The sequence below is a fragment of the Paramisgurnus dabryanus genome, chromosome 10 (assembly GCF_030506205.2).
Source record: "Paramisgurnus dabryanus chromosome 10, PD_genome_1.1, whole genome shotgun sequence".
NCBI classification, from domain to species: Eukaryota; Metazoa; Chordata; class Actinopteri; order Cypriniformes; family Cobitidae; genus Paramisgurnus; species Paramisgurnus dabryanus.
Genome location: NC_133346.1, coordinates 2,153,348 through 2,173,757, shown reverse-complemented (window position 1 = coordinate 2,173,757; position 20,410 = coordinate 2,153,348). Strand labels below are relative to the sequence as shown.

The 20,410-nt window shown below is 38.6% G+C and overlaps 1 protein-coding gene across 3 annotated transcripts in view; it reads right to left on the bottom strand.

The window, feature by feature from the left end:
* The window catches only part of ttc28 (tetratricopeptide repeat domain 28), a 296,324-nt gene that overhangs the window by 83,067 nt on the left and 192,847 nt on the right, over positions 1-20,410 (bottom strand). For all 3 annotated transcript variants that reach the window (XM_065263595.1, XM_065263601.1, XM_065263606.1), the window contains 2 exons: positions 14,859-15,131; positions 13,652-13,782 (listed from right to left, as the gene is read on the bottom strand). In XM_065263595.1, coding sequence (XP_065119667.1) covers positions 13,652-13,782; positions 14,859-15,131 — 404 coding nt within the window. The remainder of the gene's footprint in view (positions 1-13,651; positions 13,783-14,858; positions 15,132-20,410) is intronic.

Sequence of the window (20,410 nt, the reverse complement as noted above, 5' to 3'; positions counted from 1 at the left end):
TTTTTGTAGCTCCAGATATACTGATTTCCCCAAACGCTCTGTGTCCCTGATTGGCCAGCTAATCTGTACGTTGCGATTGGCCTAAATACCTCTGACATCAGCCGGAAATGTGACGCTCCTTACCATGTTTAAAAGATTTGGTCACAATGTGAATCAAAGCGGGAGGAATAATGATAATGTTCCAGGAAGTAAACTGTTGGCAACAATCCATGTGTTTGCTGTAGTCCAAGAAAAGAGATTTACGTTGGAGACGATAACTCCCGTCATCATTGTTTACTTTGGGGTTTGTACCTTTTGCATATCGTTAACTAATACACACTTACACACCAAAGGAAATGTAAAATCGTGAATTGAACAATAGTTGCTCTTTAACATTGATTCACTCCACAAATGTAATTAAAGGTCTCCCAGGTCTTTTACCAGATGGTAATATGTATATGCATAGACTGTAAAAAGTGAAATGTAAAAAAAAAATACTTCAATTGGTAAAACAACATATTTTAAATTTTTCCAACTTAACATTTCTTTTAAAAGTATTTTTACTTAAACATAAAAATGTAGAAAATACTTATTTTTTCTTAATTGAAGTAATTTAAGTTGATCCAACTTTTCACTTTTTACAGTGTATGCATATGGATAGAGAGAGCGAAAGTGAGAGAGAGATTGGGGATATAATCCAGACAGCTCAAAAGTAAAGAGATAAAGTACAGAACAGCAGAGTCAGCTGTGAGAACCGGACTGGAGAAACCGTTGGCTCTCTGTTCTCTGCTTTGTATAAGAAAATTCCCTCATCCTAAAAAAATGCAAATCCTCCTCTGGGATGCGGCACAATTTTCACTGCGCCGAGCTCCTAAAGAATGAATCTCATATTTCTGACCTTCTCCTCAGTAAGCTGAGCTGTTACCTGCTGAAGATAAAGAAAACCCCGGCCTGTGTGGAAGCCACCGGAAATACACAAGGATGCCAACGTTTTCACAGCAGTAAAACACTACATTAACATTTAGCAACAAATTAACATCCTGTCATTTTTGTTAACTACCACTGACAGACGTGCTGTGTTGTGTTTAAAGGTGATGTTTAACTTTTTTAATGTTTCACACCAGCTTACACACTAATTAACATATTTGAATAATGCATAATTATTCAGAATATAAATAAAACACTCAGAAGAGACCCAACAAACGTCTTTATCATCAGTATGTACAGTATGTGGCCATACAGCAAACTCTACATGAGAGAAAGACAAATTAACCATGAACAAACACAAGGAAGAAGAAGAAACAAAGCTTTCTAACAGATTTACAATCTGACTGACTGATTAAAAACTGCTCTGAGACTTGTCTTGTCTAAGATCTCTTGACTTAAAAAGCTTGTTTGATTCTTGCATGCAAGCTTGTGTTTAAATAACACTGCTTTTCTCATTTCTAATCATGTTTGACTTATTTAGATACATCTCTATAGTTACACACACACACAAAGAGAGATGAGCCCATTGATCTGTGACACCTCAGGGGACAAACATCTCCACCCCCAAATCCATCTGAGGTACAATCACAGCTCGCTGGGTGTAAAAACGCTGCAAATTTTGACTGATTGATGATTTACTCTGTGTGACTCCAAACCCCACGGAGGAATCAAAGAAGAACTCAAAATAAGAGACAAATGAAGTGTACACAACACAAAATGACTAAATGTAAATGTAATCTTTTGTAAGATGGTGGACGTAATGAAACGATAATCAACACTGGTTTCACTGCACATTGGGATTTGCAATGCTTGTATGTGAGCTCCAGAAACTTTTCCAAATGCTAGGTGTGTTATTATAAATGTCATGGTGAAAGTGTTAACATTAATCACTTTTTTGGATGTACAGAGGTGACCAAAAGTGACGTTTTTCCTCAGTATTCAAATATGTGTTAAAAATGTTGCATTCATGTTGTGTAGTTTTTACTAAACCTCAGCTTTACCGTACCGTGGGTTCACACCAGCTGCGTTTGAGGCGTCAAATTCGCGTCTACCGCGTCTAGTTTGCCACTTGAACATTATGAGTTTACTCGCTTCATTCGCACGGGAAAGCGTCGCGTGAAAATCTAGTCATCGAGACATTCACACAAAAATTTGCATCATGGGAGGGGCTTCTGCGACTAGCATTAGCTTCCTGTAATCCTATTAGAGCAAGCTCCTGATTGGTTAACGCGGCGCGTTTTCCGCCAAAGTTAAAATGTTTCAACTCCTGTGTTTACCACACCAACGCTCAATTTGCGCCATTTGCACAAACTAGACGCACGAATGAGGCGGAATTGCATCTACTGCGCTAAACACATCATTTGCGCTGCGAGACCTCCAGGCGCGCGACAACGCGTCTTTACATTGATTTAACATAGAAGTCACTCACACTTGGTCTGAACGCAGCATTCGAGCTCCTTAAAATTTAATACAAAGATTACCGAGTCAAAAGCCAGCAGAACGTCTGCCATCATAAAAAAACAAGGGAGGACACGCCAAATATTAAGAACTGTATTAATTATAGTGAATGTAAGCTTTTTATTTGCATATTTGAACAGAGCACATTTGCCCTTTTGCCACATAGTTTTGGTAAATAAATACATAACTCATTTTACTTTTAATATCTTGATGCATTACTCAAACCAGTAATATCATTAGAGTTTTGGGGCTATTAATTGTCTTTGGTATTATTGTGTTATTATCATCACTTCATTAATTCTATATTCTTTTTTGTTTGTTTTTTTTTCTTCTTTTTTTATCGTTTTCCTGAGTTGCAGAAATGTATAAATAAATAATTTATTTGTTCATAGTAAATGTTTTAATTTTTCTTCCTTGTTTACATAATTGATGTGCTTTTTTGTATTGTTTTGGGGTATAACACAGTAAGATTTATGAATATTTGGAAGGTGGGTCGATAAGGGGTTGTATTAAATACGTTTTTTTTTTCTTCTCACCCCTTTTCGAATAGGCAAAGACATTGACATTGATAGTTAAAAAAAAAAACTTTGGTAAAATTAAAAATAAACCCTGAATAAAAAAATAAATAAAAGAAGTATTATATCACTTTTGGCCACTACTGTATGTGATGTTTAGCTGTTCTTTGCATTGAGTTAGCAATGGGTCTTCTCGGGTCCAAAGAAACGTACCCAACCCAAATGACCCAAATCATTTTTTATCCAAACCCAACGTGTATAAATACTTTTTTAAAAACAAATTCCCGACCTGAGACAAACCCGAGAAAATTAAACCCGAGTCTGACGCAAACCAGTAGCATTTTTTTAACCTGAATGTAACCGGCACTGACATGTGCAGTCTGCATTCCCAAATGTACCAGTCAGACATAAAAAAAACCTCGCATCTAATTTCTGATGATCTGACGACGTATCTGACAACGACACCAAGGTAACTGCTAAAATGTGCATTCAAAATTGATGGACAACGAAAACTAACCACACAATGTCGCAAGCGCTCTTGGCAAGCAGAGGGGTGGTTGAAAAAGTAGTTGTTGCACACGCACGATATAGTTTGTGATGTCTCGGGTTCGTTCGGCACAAATAAATGCATTTTAAATTACCCAAGACCCGATGCCGCTATTTTTAACCTGACTTGTGTCGAGGCACACGTGAAATTTTAGACCCAAACCAGCTCGGGTCTCATGTTGGAGCTGGGATTTTCAGATGTACAGTAAATGGACCCATGAAGATCTCTAGTTTGAACCCAGGTAACATACATAATAATTCAAAATGTATAGCTTAAAATGCACTATAAGTCACTTTGAATAAGTGTCTGCCAAATGCATAAATGCAAATGGCAAAATTTGTCACCTTTGCCTTGCTGAGTTGTACCGCAATGATCCTGACTCAGAGCAAACAGTGCATGCAAGTAAGAAACAGGTTTAGATGTGATGAACGCTGATGGATGAGCCGGTCTCTATCAGTTCAGGTGTGGGTCGACCTGTCCTCCGATAGCTACAGCAACATCAATACACAACACACATACTAACATGACTACACACACGATCTCTCTCTCTCTCTTTCTCTCCCTCTCTCGCTCACTCGCTTCATTAAAATGGAGTTCCTAAAGCGTGCATTCATCTTTCTGACAGGCCTGCCATCGATCGACCTCGCTGCAGGATGCAATTCCAGGCCTTTAAATGACTCTGTGTTTGGTCACTGTAGTCGGCCGCTGCTGTGCTTGGTTGAGTTCGGCCCTCGGCTCATAGATGGCGTACAGAGGAGGGTCAGTTACTCAAACCACGGCTCATTACAGCTCGACCACATGACGGGTCACGGCTATTCGGCAGAACTCTTTCATTTGATGTGCTGTATAAAGCGTGTCAATGAACCACGATTGATGCCGACCAATACGATGACACAAATGTATTCAGGATTAAAGTCATGCAATTGAATTTTTTCTGATGCAGTTACTATGATTCGAGTTGTGAAAAAATATGCTTCAATTTCAAGCGAGTGCTTTAATTTAATGTTTTTGCTAACAGTAAGTGAACTGAAAACATTAATCAACTTTAAATATTACTTGAATTAATTTATTTAAAAGCGTACGGTAGAAATATATATATTATGTACGTCGATCTTTAACAAAAGAATAAATAAAAAATCCTTTGGCTTTCTAAACATATAAGCTAAAGTCTCATCGCGGAGATGAGACAGTTAACCTCACAAATGATAGATTATGATGAAGTTACTAAATACATTTACCAGCCAAATGATCAGTAATGTTTTTATTTACACATCAAGCCCAATTTTCCCTCACATTCATACGCTGGATATAACCAATACTTAAAAAAATGACATCAATAATATGCCTGTCTAAAGAAAAAGTAAGCATCTGCGAAATGCGAGCAGGGAAACAGAAGGCAGTAGACCAACAAACATTCAATATCTGCAAAAGCTATTCATCTCTTTGACAACAGCACATTTGTTTGTCTATTGAGACCATAATTCAGGGAATCTGCAGAGCCGCGCTGCACGCCGTACATAAAGACTGCATGAAAAATATGTTAATGCATTAAATACTCAAGGTCAGTTCTGCCACTAGTCTAAATACTGCAGCTGTGGTCCATTGACATGTTTGCTATATAAGTGGTGAGTTGGTGAAGCTGTGTACATTAAAGTTCTTCATATATTTGAAACAATTACCCACAATGCTTTATGTTCACCGGGCCCCTTAAAAGTAAAGCACACAATTCAATACAAGCCAAGATTCTCATGAAACAAAATGTTGGGAGTAAGACACGTAGTTTAATAGAATGCATGGTGCATAAATCTGTCGAAAGAGATATGCATCCTTTCATTTTAAAGGTGCCGTAGAATGTAAAACTGTAGGCATAGATAAATAATAAGAGTTGTGTACATGGTAATGATATATCGTGAGCCTCAAACACGATTGTTTCCTTCTTTCTTATGTAAACCTCGTGCATGCTTAAGACTGCTGGATATCTCAACATAACACCGACTGTGACGTTACAGTCGAGATGTACACCCCAACATTAAATTAAGTACAATGATGTTACATTGCTAAAAACAAAGTTCTGACTGCTGAGTTAGCGCTATATGCTAGTTAATGCTATAAGCTAGCGTTTAGCCTGAAGCAGGTCCATACTGAAAAAAACACAAACTTACCACTCAGAAACGTCCATTAACAATCTCCAAACAATTGATTATTCCTCAAAATCTGATACGGAGTCAAACATAAGATCTGATTACACACACACAGAGCTACTGAAGGAGAAACAGCCAATCAGAGCAGAGCTCAACATTATTATTCATGACCCTACCAAATAAGGTAATAATAGACCATTTCATTATAAAGGCAAATCCTAGGGTCTGGATCATTTTGCACTTAATAAAGCCACAAATCTCCAATTTAACAGATTATTACAATGCATTCTTTGGCACCTTTAACTGCAAGGATGTCCTCTCCATCCACATGCCCTCCACCAAGAAACAAGAGCAAAAACTGCTGATGTTGCACAGCGTATCGTGAGTCATTTACATTCGGTAAACATTCACCTACTGACTGGTTATTTAGTTAAATGAGCAGTCACGCAAACACACGCATGCACAGAAATCAGACGGGTGATTCAGTGGTGGATCATCTACTCTTGGTACAGTAGATTCCCTTCATAACCTGAGAAGATCTGCCTCCGGTGACCACACAGCATCAAAGCATCATTAATGACCTTTAAACACACACACAGACACACACGCCTGACTATCCTTGAGTAAACACTGACTTAAGATGTCTATATTGGGCAATAAAATCTAAATGACAGGTGCTTTAGACAAAGGTTGTGACAGGAAGAGGAAACAGAACCGAGCAATTTCCTGATCCATCGTCGTCCTCCTGGAATCTTCTTAATCTCTCAATAACACTCAGAAGTCATTATGGCTCTGGATGTCTGATCCACATCACAATTCAGCAGCAACAGACATCATAAAAACCTCAATAAAAACTCGCTCGCTCTATCTCTCTCGCTCACAGATAGACACAGGTTCACAATATTAGTAAAGACACCTCACAGATTCTCATAACCCAACTACTATCATCCAAAACGTCAGATTTTGACATAAAAACCACAAAAACTTGCACATCCAAAGACTTTTCTTTAATTCCCCAGCAAAGACTGAACATTTACTCACTAACAATCAGTAATACTTTGTATTTGTTAACGTAAATGCATTAGCTAATGTCAAATAACAATAAACAATACTTCTAGGAATGAACATAATTAAAGGAGTAGTTTACTTTAAAGATGGGGCCCATTGACTTACCATACCATTTTTTTGTCCTACAATGAAAAGTAAATGGACCCCATCTTTAAAGTGGACTACTCCTTTAACTGTTTAGTCGTTAATCGTTAGTAATAATTTTGATCAATTAATGCTACCGGTTAAAATTTTAACTTATGATTAAATTAATTTATCTGTAACATAAATAAGCAGTTATTTTTGTATTTACAAATAAATGCTGGCTGTCGGTTAGAAAAAAATTCTAAATGTTTTTGTACCACAAAAAAAACTATAAATACATTATAATTTCATCATTTAGTATACTACATTTTTTTTAAATGAACATAATTAACATAATTAACAGTTTTGCCGTAGTTAACATAATTTAGTCGTTAATCGTTAGTAATAATTTTGATGGATTAATGCTACCGGTTAAAATTTTAACTTTTGATTAAATTAATTTATCTGTAACATAAATAAGTGTTTTATGGTATTTTAACTGGTTAAATTAATAAATGTCAAAATGTTTTTGTACCATAATAAAAATATAAATACATTATAATTTCATCATTTAGTAATACTTACATTTTTTTAAATTAAAAGTTAACATGAGTTAATTCAATGAAATAACATGAACAATTGTATTGGCATAACCTAACATTAACAAAGCTTAAAGGTGCTCTCCGTAAGTTGAGAAATTTCTAACCGTTACTGACACCAGTGGCCGTTATAGAAACTGCAGCCAGTCTCATGCTCGTTCTCGGTGGGCACACTCGTACGAGCACGACCACAACAACCAGAGTTGCCGTAGCAACCACAGACAGCTCATTGATATTCACCAGCATGTTTACAAATGTAAGAAAAGTTACAGTACTGTAAGGTTATTGTTTGACAGACCATATTTTAGCAAAATGTTGCAGTGCTACTTTATATTTTCAACAGAAGTCTACTTCTAAAAGTTTTGTAACACGACACTGTAAAACACACTCCCGACACTCACAATCTTAATGCACTCGTGCTCTGAATAAAGATAATTCATATAAGAAAGTAACTTTTGAAATGGTCCTGTGCTACATGCTATCGTCAGCATTACAGCACAAAATAAATGCTATCGTTAGCATTACACCACAAAAACAATAACATAATATATTACAGATGCCCTGTAACTATGTCTTACCTTTGCAGTAAAAAGGAAACCTGCTCAAGGTCTGTTTTCATACCCAGCGCTGACCGGAGCTCTCTCCAAGAATCAAATGCCAATCCGATGTTTACTCTTGTCTTTTCCCTGACGCCGGTCACGCACTATTTTGGCCGCACTAGATAAGGATTTTTTTTTAACTTACGAGGAGTTTCCGTGAGTGTCTGGATTGTGCTGGAAGTTGGTCGCTTCTTTCCGTCTACAGAGTCCATTTGAAACATGCTAGCGATTGCCGCTGTTTACTAATGACGCCGTACGCGTCTATATGGAACGCCCAGGTAGACGAGCATGCGCATGACGTCACATTTTGAATTTCGCGCCAATTCGGACCCGACTTTTCCACACAGAAAAGAGCCTACAGGCTGATAGAGACAACCGTGGAGGACACTCAAGGTGTCATTCTTTCTATTACATTATGGTTGCCTCATAAATATACAAATGAAAACTCTATCTTAAAGATTTTTTTAAGTAATAACTTACATTCAGCCCCTTTAATAAATGCTGATAAACTATACTGCTTATTTTTAGTTCATAATGCATGTTAATACAGTGTTACTAATATTTCTGTTTTTCACAAAAAAGACCCAGAACATATAACAATATCACTAAGGTCATTTCTGATGTTGACTTTAAACGTTTTAAACCAAGACACTTAACAAATTATCAGTGGCTTTTAGACGAAAAAGTATCATCAATTCTGTTTTGTTTACTCATTAAAAGGCGTTTTTTCCTCACATTTGTCAAATGTTAACTTTAGCACGCATCACACACACACAGACGATCAGTCGGCTCTTTATCCGTCTACCTGTGATGAGGATGGAAATGTTCAAATGGTCTCAAATGGAGCATGTCTTCTCTGCATTGGCTTTAATTAAACAGCTGACAGTGACTGCGACTCACGCGGGCCGCCGTATAATGAATGCATTTTAACAAGATGAAACCAAACCAATTACGACCGCTGTCATATTCTGAAGTGCTGGGATTAATAATTATAAGAACAATATGTTACCTAAAAGAGATTAAAGTGGGGGTCTGCGCTACGCTCGATGAACAACGAGCATCTTCAAGAAAACGCTTCAGACATTAGAGAGACGATGTGGGTGTGTGTGACACGGAAACAAAGAAATAAAGATGAGAAATAAGAAAGAGAGAAAGTGGGAAAGACAGTAGATGTGCTCACAAAAGCCTACTTTATAATAACGCATGATATCGTCTTGTCTTGTGACCTCGTTGTTTATGTAGGTGTTTGTTGCAGTAAACATAAACTGAAATTACAATTATCCTACTTTGACTTTTTAATCGAATTTTGTGTTAAATAAACTAGTTGTACAGTATGAAATAAAGTCAATGTATGTTAAATAAATTCGTCATTATACTCAAATCGTCCCCGTGAACAGGAAGTCATGATCGACTTCCATATTGTGATGCACTTTCGAGTGAAATGGTTTATGATTTGATTGTGAATTAATTGGATATAGAAAAGTAGGTTTTTCTTTCAAAAATATAACTCGCAGCAGACAAATGCTGCGTTCACACCAGCCGTGGTAGAGGCGTCAAGCGCGAGTGATTTCAATGTTAAGTCAATGTAAAGACGCGTTGACGGCGCCTGGAGGTCTCGCGGCGCGAATGAGGTGTTTAGTGCGGCGCGGTAGATGCAATTCCGCCTCATTCGCGCGTCTAGTTTGCGCGTTTGGCAAAAATTGAGCGCTGCCGCGGCAAACGCACGAGTTGAAACATTTGAACTTTGGCAGGAAAAACGCACCGCGTTAACCAATCAGGAGCTTGCTCTAGTAGTGACGTGATTACAGAAAGCAAGCAGAGTCGCAGAAGCACCTCACATGCCGCGAATTTCCGCGTGAATGTCTCGATGACTAGAATTTCATGTGCCAATGAAGCGAGTAAATTCAAAATGTTCAAGCGGCAAATAGACGCGGTAGACGCTAATTTGACCCCTCAAACGCGGCTGGTGTGAACCCACAGTAACATTTTCGGTGGGCAGATTTATTGGATGCTCCGCCCAAGCCTTCTAGCTGACAGCACTAGTGATGATGGGTTCACACCAGCCGCGTTTGAGGCGTCAAATTTGCGTCTACCGCGTCTAGTTGGCCGAATGAACATTTTGAGTTTACTCGCTTCATTCACATGTGAAAGCTGCGTGTGAAATTCTAGTCACTGACACATTCACGCGGAAATTCGCATCATGGGAGGGGCTTCTGCGACTGATTGGTTAACGCGGTGGGTTTTTCCTGCAAAGTTCAAATTTTTCAACTTGTGCGTTTCCAGCGCCAAACCTCATTTGCGCCATGTGGCGAACTAGACGCGTGAATGAGGCGGAATTGCGTCTACCGCGCCACGCTAAATGCCTCATTCGCGCCGGGAGACCTTCAGACGCGCATCAACGCGTTTTCACATTGACTTAACATTGAAATCACTCACGCTTGATGCCTCTACCGCGGCTGGTCTGAACGCAGCATTAGAGATTGATCTCCACAAGAGGGCAGAAAGAACATTTCTATTAAAAGTGTATGAAGGCGATGCATTTAAAAAATATATAATGGCCCACACGGATACATTGTTTATAATGAACACTGCAATATTCCATAAACAATAAGAATTGACAGTTTTGATTTTGTGGGTACTTCAAACCGTATCACACGCAGTGTCCTTTGGATGTATACTGCACATTTTTTGACGTCATAGATGTGAGGTTTTACATGCATACATATAAATGTACATACTGCAGAGAGCAGAAATAGTATGAGTAGGATGCTATTCCCAACATACTCATTATTTCTGTGCTCTGCATTCTTTTTAGCCTGTGTCAGACAGACAGAGAGAGAGAGAAAGAGAGAGAGAGAGACAAAGAAAAAGCTTTTGAATTATATTCCATTCTAGTTTGTGCCCTTTTATATTCGTCTTAAATCTTGACACAAGAGACAAAGCAGAGATCTGCTCTTCATCATGATGTAGTGAAGCCTTTGCAGTCTTCGCTCTGTATATCTGCTGTGTTTTCATGCTGTGTACACTATGTGCTGTTGTGTTCATCGCTGTACACTGCATGATGTGTTTTAATGCTCTATTGTCAAGCACAATGAGGTAATACGTGGTGATCTCCTCCAACAATGCAGACACTGCATATACGAAAATACAAAGCACTACGTCCCACTTACTGACCGACTTTAGAGCTCTTGTTTAGAAAAGGAAAAAAGAAGAAAAGGAGAAGAAGAAAGAAGAAAAAATGGAAAGAGATAGGAAGAGAAGAAGAGATGAGAGGTGTTGTAAGCGTGTGTTTATGCTTCATCTGAGACTGGAGGTGTTCACTGGAGAAACTCTGAGGAGATTTCCTGAGGCAATGTGTGAAGAAATTTATAGATATAATAACATGAGCTCATTGCTTTGGATTCCAGAGTAATGATACGAACATTTCTCCTGCAGTTCCCCCGACACACACACACACAGGTCGTATTAAATCGTATTAAATCAGGTGGTGTACGTCATTTTTAATGGCCATGTAAACACTTTAATCGCATCTATACCGCACTAACTGAAGTGCACGTGTGTTTTTGTCACACACCTTAAGCGCAAATATGCTTTAAACTTGACATTACGAAGTTTTCCCTAAACTCTGTCAACATGATTCGATGTTAGCAGTCTACCTTTATCCAGAAACAGCTCAAATAATGCGACAGCAGCATATACAACCACACTATCATAATATTTCTGTCTTCATTACGGCACAGGAATAATGAAATACGTAAATAAGAACGTGCTTGTTATTTAACGTAAATAAATTAAAACAGTATACCGTATTTTCCGGACTATAAAGCTCGATTTATAGTCGTGCGTAGGTTCTACGCCGTAGCTATCCGTAGCCTGACGCGCAACTTGCAAAAATTGTAACAGCGCGTCAGATCTACGTGGATCGCAAGCGCTGAGATTGGTCCACCAGAACCCCTCCCGTCAGGTAAAAAACTGCGTCATAGGTATTTCCGTTTGTGACAGTGAAAACAAATATGAGCCAAGTTGAGGAGTGATTTAACTCAAACTGCAACAAAAGTCGCTGTTTATTTACTTCCAGCATTGCTGTTCTTCTCAAAACATTCACAACAAGTTGCTGTTTCTTCTTCGTTTGTGGGTTAACTTGTCAAGCTTTTTCTTCTCTGACGGTCGCGCTGCTACTGTGTTTACACACGTGGATACTGCCTACCAGCGGTTTTCGCGTGTGTTTGTACGTCGACGCAGAGGATGACGCAAAAGTATAAATGAAAACCGACGTGGAACCTACGCCGTCGCGGCTACGCCATAGGACCTACGCACGACTATAACGAGCCCTTTAGTTGCTTCGAAGTATAGACGGGTTCAGAAGTAAAAACATAAACAAGCGGCTTTCGTGGTCAACACGTAACTTCCGGTGAACTCCGCTTAGAATAAATAACAACAAAGTCCTTTTAAAGTAGTTTATTTATATAACAAGCAAATTAAACAACATATAGATTACATAGGAAACCAAAACATTTGTTATTTTCGACGAGGTAATAGTTCAAGAGTTCAGTTTAGCAACTAGTCATACTATTAAACAAACAGAAACCGGAAGTAAAGTTTGGACCAGACGCGTAATCACGTCACTGCACGTGCGTCCGACGAAACCGTCTATAAGTTGCATCAATCAAAAATTTGTTTTGAAGAGAAAAAAACACATATATAAGTCGCAGTGGACTATACGTCGCGTTTATTTAGAAAATGATTTCTCAAAATTCAAGCCGAAGAAAAGACATTTAATCTGGAAAGGCGAGTTATTCAACTAAACAATAGCACAGAACAGAAGGCTGAATAGGTATCCGTACATGTTAACGTAACATAAATAGTTATTTACACGATACACAATAGCATACAGAACAAGCCAAGCCAAATCAAGTTCAAAAAGGTCCCGAAGTTATTCCACATCACTCAATTCATTGAATTACATAAATACAGGCGCAGCATATAGCGGACTTTCGCGTCTGTAGACAGTTTCTTTTGGTTCATATTTAAAATAATTTTAACGTACAAGTCGCACCTGACTATAAGTTCCAGGACCGAAATAAGTGCGACTTATAGTCTGGAAAATACGGTATGTGAGTTTATCATTTGTGCTCTGCGTTGGCCTTTGTGTGAATAATAACCACAATTATTAGCGAATTATCAGAAAATAAAAATCGTATGTAAACAGTAGTTAAGAGGTTAATAGCTCCAGTCATATAAACATCTTACTGCCATCTTACAATCCTTACTCTGATTATTGGAAATAATTACATTATTGGTGTACATTGAGCATCATCAGTAAGAATAACTTAAAATAATGTGATAATAAAAAATTTAAATGATCCTAAAAGTTAATTTTACTCATGCAAAACATCTCTATTTTTATTTTTACTTTGGTGTAAAATGAGACCTATACGTGTTTTTATGAGAATCAACCATTTCATTGAGTTTTCTCAGTGGTGCATGTGAACAGATAGACGCCGAGCTGAAATGAGACAGAACAGAGATGTGATCGTCCACGAATGTGACAGAGAGCGGTGAGTTTGCCCTGCAGCTCCGACAAAACCATCAGTCACCGCACAACACCAAATAATCCTGTTTGAGGTGGAGATATGACCACCACACGTGCACACACACACACACGTGCACACACATTAAGAGGTTCGTCTCTTACCTCTCTGTCCTTGAGTTTCATGGCCAGGACGAGTTGATGTCTGTGGTTACTCAAAGCCTCTCTGTAATTCCCCTTGGAGAAGAAAGCCGAGCCCAGATTCCCATGAGCGCGACACTCACCTGTCTGGTCGCCTGAGGAAACACACAGTTGTGTCAGATGCTTCCCATACACACAACAACCTGACAAAACTCAGCTAAACCAACTTAAAGCAGTTACTATCAAAATAACATGCAGTAAAAGGTAAGAGTTCAGATTTGGTTTTGATAAGAAATGTTTGAGGTTACACAAGATAAACTTTTGAGATGTCATTGCAAACTCTTTTGAGATTTTTGGAGTTAAGAAAGAAAATCTGAGATGCAAGAGACTTCTCCATTTGATCTCCATGTAACCTCAATTCTGTCTAGAAAAACAACTAAGAAATTTCAAAAATCTGTGGGGGAGGCGAGGGTCGATTGTGAGGTTTTGCTCCAGACTACAAGATTACACAGCGATGACATCATAGCAGCTGCAGAAGCTGCAACATCTGCACATGTTGGTATTACACTCCCATCCTGAACGCAATCAAGACTCAAAAGTTAAATATTACATAAACCCGTTTGAGCGAGACCTCAGTAGCGTACTAATGTGTTAAATACGAGACGTGAACGCTTAAACGCAAAGATTCGCAGTTCAGGTGCTTCATAGCACAGATGGGGTGAGAAATGGTTAAACTCCTAAAGACTTTAAAGTCGAGCTGTAAAACCTCTGACATTCAAGAGCTGTGAGCTGAATATTTATGCCGGCTGTGAACGTTAAACGTACGCTTCGTAGTATTTACATTTTTTCTGTGTTGACAACAAAGATTAGTCAAGTGTAAGCTGTGGCATTTTGGAAAAAAAGGCAAATTTTAATTTAAAAGCCCCACGAAGCCTAATTACCGTGAGACCTTATCAGCACAAGCAGGTCAACATAATTAACTGAGCAAGAAGGTTATGAACAAGGTCACCTGAACGTCCATCACTGGATGCACATCCTCAAGAATCAAAAACACTTCTTATTCTGTCCACATGTCATTAAACTTCTTTTAAAAGGACCCACATCTCAGACACATCATAATATTCACAGTGCAATCTCTCTTCCCAAATGTGTGATGTCACGTGATGAGTTCATTAAACTCGACGATAAATTATTCCTGGTCTATGTCATGTAAAGCTGATGATCATCTCACCTAAAGTCTTGGCGACCTCGAGGTCTTGCTGCATGTAGGCGGTGCTCTTTTCCGTGTTGCCCAATGACCAGTAAGCGCTGCTGAGCGCCGAGAAAACCGAGCCGCGCAGTTTGAGGCTGCAGGTGCCAATCTTCAGCGCCGCCTCCAGAACGACCACTGATGCGCCGTGATGAGAGGCGGTCAGAAGCTCCTGGCCAATCACAGAAACCACCACGAATGGACTCTTGTCCAGCTTCATCTTCTGCAGCTGCTGGTACGTGGGCTCCAAAGATTCTGAAGTTGAAATAAAGGACAGAGTTAAGATGTGACATAAACCATCACCTATTTTTTGCCAGGGCTGCACCATCCATATTGAAGAAAAGTGCAATAACTTGCATAATAATGCAATCTTAAATGTGCGGCATACGAAAATGCTTTAAGGTTGTAAAATCAATATAACTATTAGTCTCTTTGCTAAAACTTTGAAGCTATTAAAGTGTTAAAATCATTTAGTTATTGCAAACTATTGTGATGTGCACATACTGCAATATATTGTGCAGCCTTTTTGTAAACTTTACCTGTTCATAAGCTTTTGAAGTGTTCAAATCATTCAGTCATTGGTAACTATCACAATGTGCAAATATTGCAACAATTGGAATATATTGTGCAGCTCTTTTGTAAATTTTGACTGTACACAAGCTGTTGAGTTGTTAAAATCATGCAGTTATTGCAAACTATCATGATCTGCACAATCCAATATGTAGCTTTTTCAATATTTCTATAAACCCAATATATCGTAAGACCCTTTGTGACACTTGACTGTACAAAAGCTGTTAAAATCATTTCGATATGCGCCGTTTGCGATGTTGCAGTTTCCCAATATATCGCGCAGCCCTTTTGTGAAATTGAACAGTACATAAGCTTTTATTAGTGTTAAAATCATTTGGTTATTGCTAACTATCACAATATTAAGATATTTCAATAATTACAATATATTGTGCCCCCCCTTTGTGAACTTTGAATGTACATAAACTTTTGAAGTGTTAAAATCACTCAGTTACTGCCAACTGTCACTATGGGCCCTAATTTAACGATCTGAAACGCAATTGCGAAGCGCAATGCGCAAATGACTTTGTGGGCAGATCTTGGGCGCTGTTGCTATTTTCCCGGCGGGAGAAATAACTCTTGCGCCAGGCGCAAATCAATAAGGGGTTGGTCTGAAGTAGGTTCATTATTCATAGGTGTGGTTTGGGCGTAACGTCAAATAAACCAATCAGAACGTCATCCAACATTCCCTTTAAACGCAAGGGCGCAAGTTCCATGGCGGGTTGCTATTATTATGACGGATTTACCAGGCGTACGCCAGGAACGGTTTACAGCCGACTCGAGGAGACCGACGTTCTTGTAAGAGCAGTCAAAGACAGAGAAGTTGTTTTGTATGGTGATGGGAGAAACCCGCCCAAATCAGCGTAGGTTAAACAGACGTGAGAGGAAATAGCCACAATTGTTTCATCAGCTGGCATCCCCATCGTTGCGCCAACGCTACAATGATGTCAGGAGACGGGGGAATCCCAAGCTTGCCAGCATAAATCGGGCACGCCGTGTAACGGGAGATGGATCTGCCTCTACACCGACACCAGCAGAGGACATCGCTGCGTCCACCCTCACCGCTGAAAGCCAATAAACGCAAGCAGTCCAACACCAAAGTACACTTAAGGTTTCTTATGAAAACATTTTAATTATTATTTACATAAAATAAACGTAATACAGCCACACAACAAACTTATGAAAATATTTTAATCATTATTTGCATGATAATTTTTTAACGCAGCCACACAAAATAAATAAAAACTATCACCACAATGCTCACCACTATGATTTCCCTTATCTCGTGTAGGGCTGTCACTTTTGAGAAAAATCTAATTCGAACGGATTTCGAATATCATGCTATTTATCCGAATATATTCGAATATCTGGGCATCCCCCCCCCCGGCGCGCATCAAAACCCACCGTAATGGAGATTCAATCACAAATTTATTAACAGTGACAGTCATAAACTGAAACTGGGCTGTCTGGATTACCTTTTTACTTAATGTTTGAAACAGCAGGTTATTAACTTATGAATACAAAACTTGATTCAGAAGTTTACAAAAAAATGATTCAGAACAGTTACAGACAATAACGTGACAACCTGGACAGCAGCAGGAGTAGGAGCCCAAACGGAATTCGCGCCCGCAGATTTCGGCAGAAAACTCCGCGGAATTCTGCGGATTTAATGCCCGTCATTGACAAGCACACATATCCCGCGCTTGAGCGTGTTTGTGAGAAGTAATCTCATTGACAACAAGCACACATACATACATAGCCTATCCTGCGCGTTTGTGAGCCGTCAGTGACAAGTACATTAACCCTGTGCGTGCTGTTTGCTTGCCCGTTTTCAATGATAGAGAGCACAAACCCTTTGATACTTGAGATGAAATTAAACTTACCGGTAAGTTAAGCAGATCTCACTTGACTCTGTCGTCTATGTGACGCGCGACAGTCAGCACATGATCATTTAAAATCCGTTTACAAGCCAAATGCTGTTGTTGTTTAATATAAAGTTTACATTGCGTTGTAAAAATGATGAAATTATCTTCATACATGCTATTTTCATAATGCGAACGTATTAACGCAAGTTTTTTATTCTGCTATAATGTTTAACACTTATAGCAGTGTTAAATATGTCATTTTATATACAAACTATAATTCTATCTTGACATGCACATTAGGTTCATGTTGGTCCAATTTGATTCCCTCTCTTGCGCACAGTTGCAGTCGTCGGTCTCACTCTCAGCCTCCTTCCTATTACGAGGTGTTACTGTAAAAAATGCGCTACACATGGCATTTTAAAAACCGGATGGTTTATTTATAGTTCGAATACGGATATTTCACGTCATGTTCGAATGCATATTCGAACATCGAATAAAAAGTGACAGCCCTAATCTCGTGTGTAAATATTTTTTATTGTAACAATTAATTTTTTGCAAAAATAACTGTTGCATCTGTGTAGATTAGATAAGCAAAGTGTGTGCGCGTTGTGCACGCTATACATTATGGTCAAGCATGCGCCCTTAAAATAGCATAATGAACAAGGCGCAACGCGCCACTGACTTTAGACTATTTTTTTCTGGTCAGTGGCGCAATTGTTTTTTGAAACTGCAAAATAGCATCAGGGATGGTTTGCGCCGGAACACGCCTCCTTTTTTTGCGCTGAACCGCCCAGGGAGCGCAAGTTCATTCCCTAGTTTGCCGACGTGCGTCTGTGGAGGGAAAAACCCGCTGTGCGCCGGTGCAAAATACGAATGATACATGCGTCACTGACAAAGTCAATTGCGCTGGCTGCAAGATAGGGCCCTATGTGTCGGTATTGCGATATATTGCAAAGCCCTTGCCTATACACAAACTTTTTTGTGTTAAAATCATTCAGTTATTGCAAGCTATCGTGATGTGCACATTTTGATATGCACCTTTTCCCAAAAATTACAATATATAGTAAAACCCTCTTGTGACACTTGACTGTACATAAAGCTAACATGTTGAAATAATTTAGTTTATGCAGATATTGCAATAATTGGAATATATTGTGCAACACTTTTGTAAATTTAGACTGTAGATAAGCTTTTTCTTTGTTAAAATCATTCAAGTATTGCAAAGTATCGTGATGTGCACATTTCGATATGCACCTTTTTTTCTATATTTTGATAATTGCAATATATTGTAAGAACCTTTTGTGACACCTGATTGTAGATAAGCTGCTAAATTGTTAAAATCATTCAGTTATTGCAAACTATCGTTATGTGCACATTTCGATATGCGCCGTTTGTGCTGTTGCAGTATTATCAATATTTTGTGCAGCCCTTTTGTGACATTGGACTGTACATAAGCTTTTAAAGTGTAACAATCATTCAGTTATTGTCAACTATCGCTATATGCAGTATTGCAATTATTGCAATATATTGTGCAGCCCTTTTGTAAACTTTAGCTGTACATACACTTTTTATTGTTAAAACAACTCAGTTATTGCAAACTGTCACAATATTCAGATATTGCAATAATTGAAATATATTGTGCAGCTCTTTTGTAAATTTAGACTGTACATAAGCAACTAAAGTGTTAAAATCATTTCGTTATTGCAAACTATCGTGATGTGCACATTTTGATATGCCCAGTTTGCGCTGTTGCAGTTTTTCCTATATATTGTGCAGCCCTTTTGTGACATTGGACTGTACATAAGCTTTTAAAGTGTTACAATCATTCAGTAAATGTACTAACTACAGATATATACATGTATTGCAATAATTGCGATATATTGTTCTGCGCTTTTGTGAACACTATGTATTTATATAAAAATGCTACAAACAATACATACAAAATTATTTTATTTTTATTTTTTCTACATCACAAACATTAGCAAAGTCTAAATCAGTAGGTTAAACATGAACTCTTGCTGTGTAAACCTATTACAGTCGAAAGTAAACGTAACAGCTCATGTTCTGTGAAACAGCTTTTGTGTGCAGAAGCGGAGATGATAATTCATACTCGTGTCATCTCGGCAGACTCACACAAGCTTTCCTCTGCTCCACAAATTCACCCTAGAACTGCTTAGTCCTAAAATAATCCTCTAGGTTATTCTGCGGTAAGATTTACCGTGAAGCGGGGTTAGGAAAACACCATACTGTATGTGCAGAGGTGACCCCAACAGTTAAAGAGTGAAAACGCACTCACTGTCATAAATCACCATGGACCGCAGTCGAGTGTCACCCGGTGCCCTGCGGGACCTACAATAGATCCTTTTTTATCTGCCCTTCCCAATTTTGTCTGTAGTGTATCTATGAAATATATTTCTTACTGTCCTTCTGGGTGTGTGTTTGATGGCTAATTCAGCAATGTTTCATCTCACGCACACATACACACATGTAGTCTCTTTGAAAGATGTCATAAATCTGTATATACACCAATAGGTAGTTAAGTCTTATGATGGTGTATCCTGTAGCTTAATTGGTAAAGCATTGGGTTCGCACATCAGGTTAGGGGTTCAAATCCCATTTAAAGGATCAAAGGATCTTCCAAATGCATAAATGTAAGTATGCACTGTAGTTTGAGTTTTACATTATTATTAATAATCAAATATTGAATAAACACACTGAGATTTCTGGTGAGGATTCTGGTTATTAGCCAAACCAAAACACTAAATGATCATCAATCGCTTTTTTTAACAATGCATTCCAACTTATGTTAAAATGAAAATCCTGTATCCTAATTCAGCGAGACAGAAGCTCCAGACGCTTGAGAATTGCGACAGGTTTAATTCCCACTTCTCATGTAGCCGGCGGGCGGGAACGGCCTCTGCCGACGGCTCCAAACACTCCGGCGGCTTCTCTGTGTGTTGTCATACACATTCATATCTCGTAATTGCATTCAGCCTGACACGTCTACAAGTTACATAAATCTAAATGGCGAGAAACTATTCGGCTTGGGGACGGTAATGTGTGTGTTTGTGTGTGCGCAAGAGCTCTGAATCGAGTTAACAA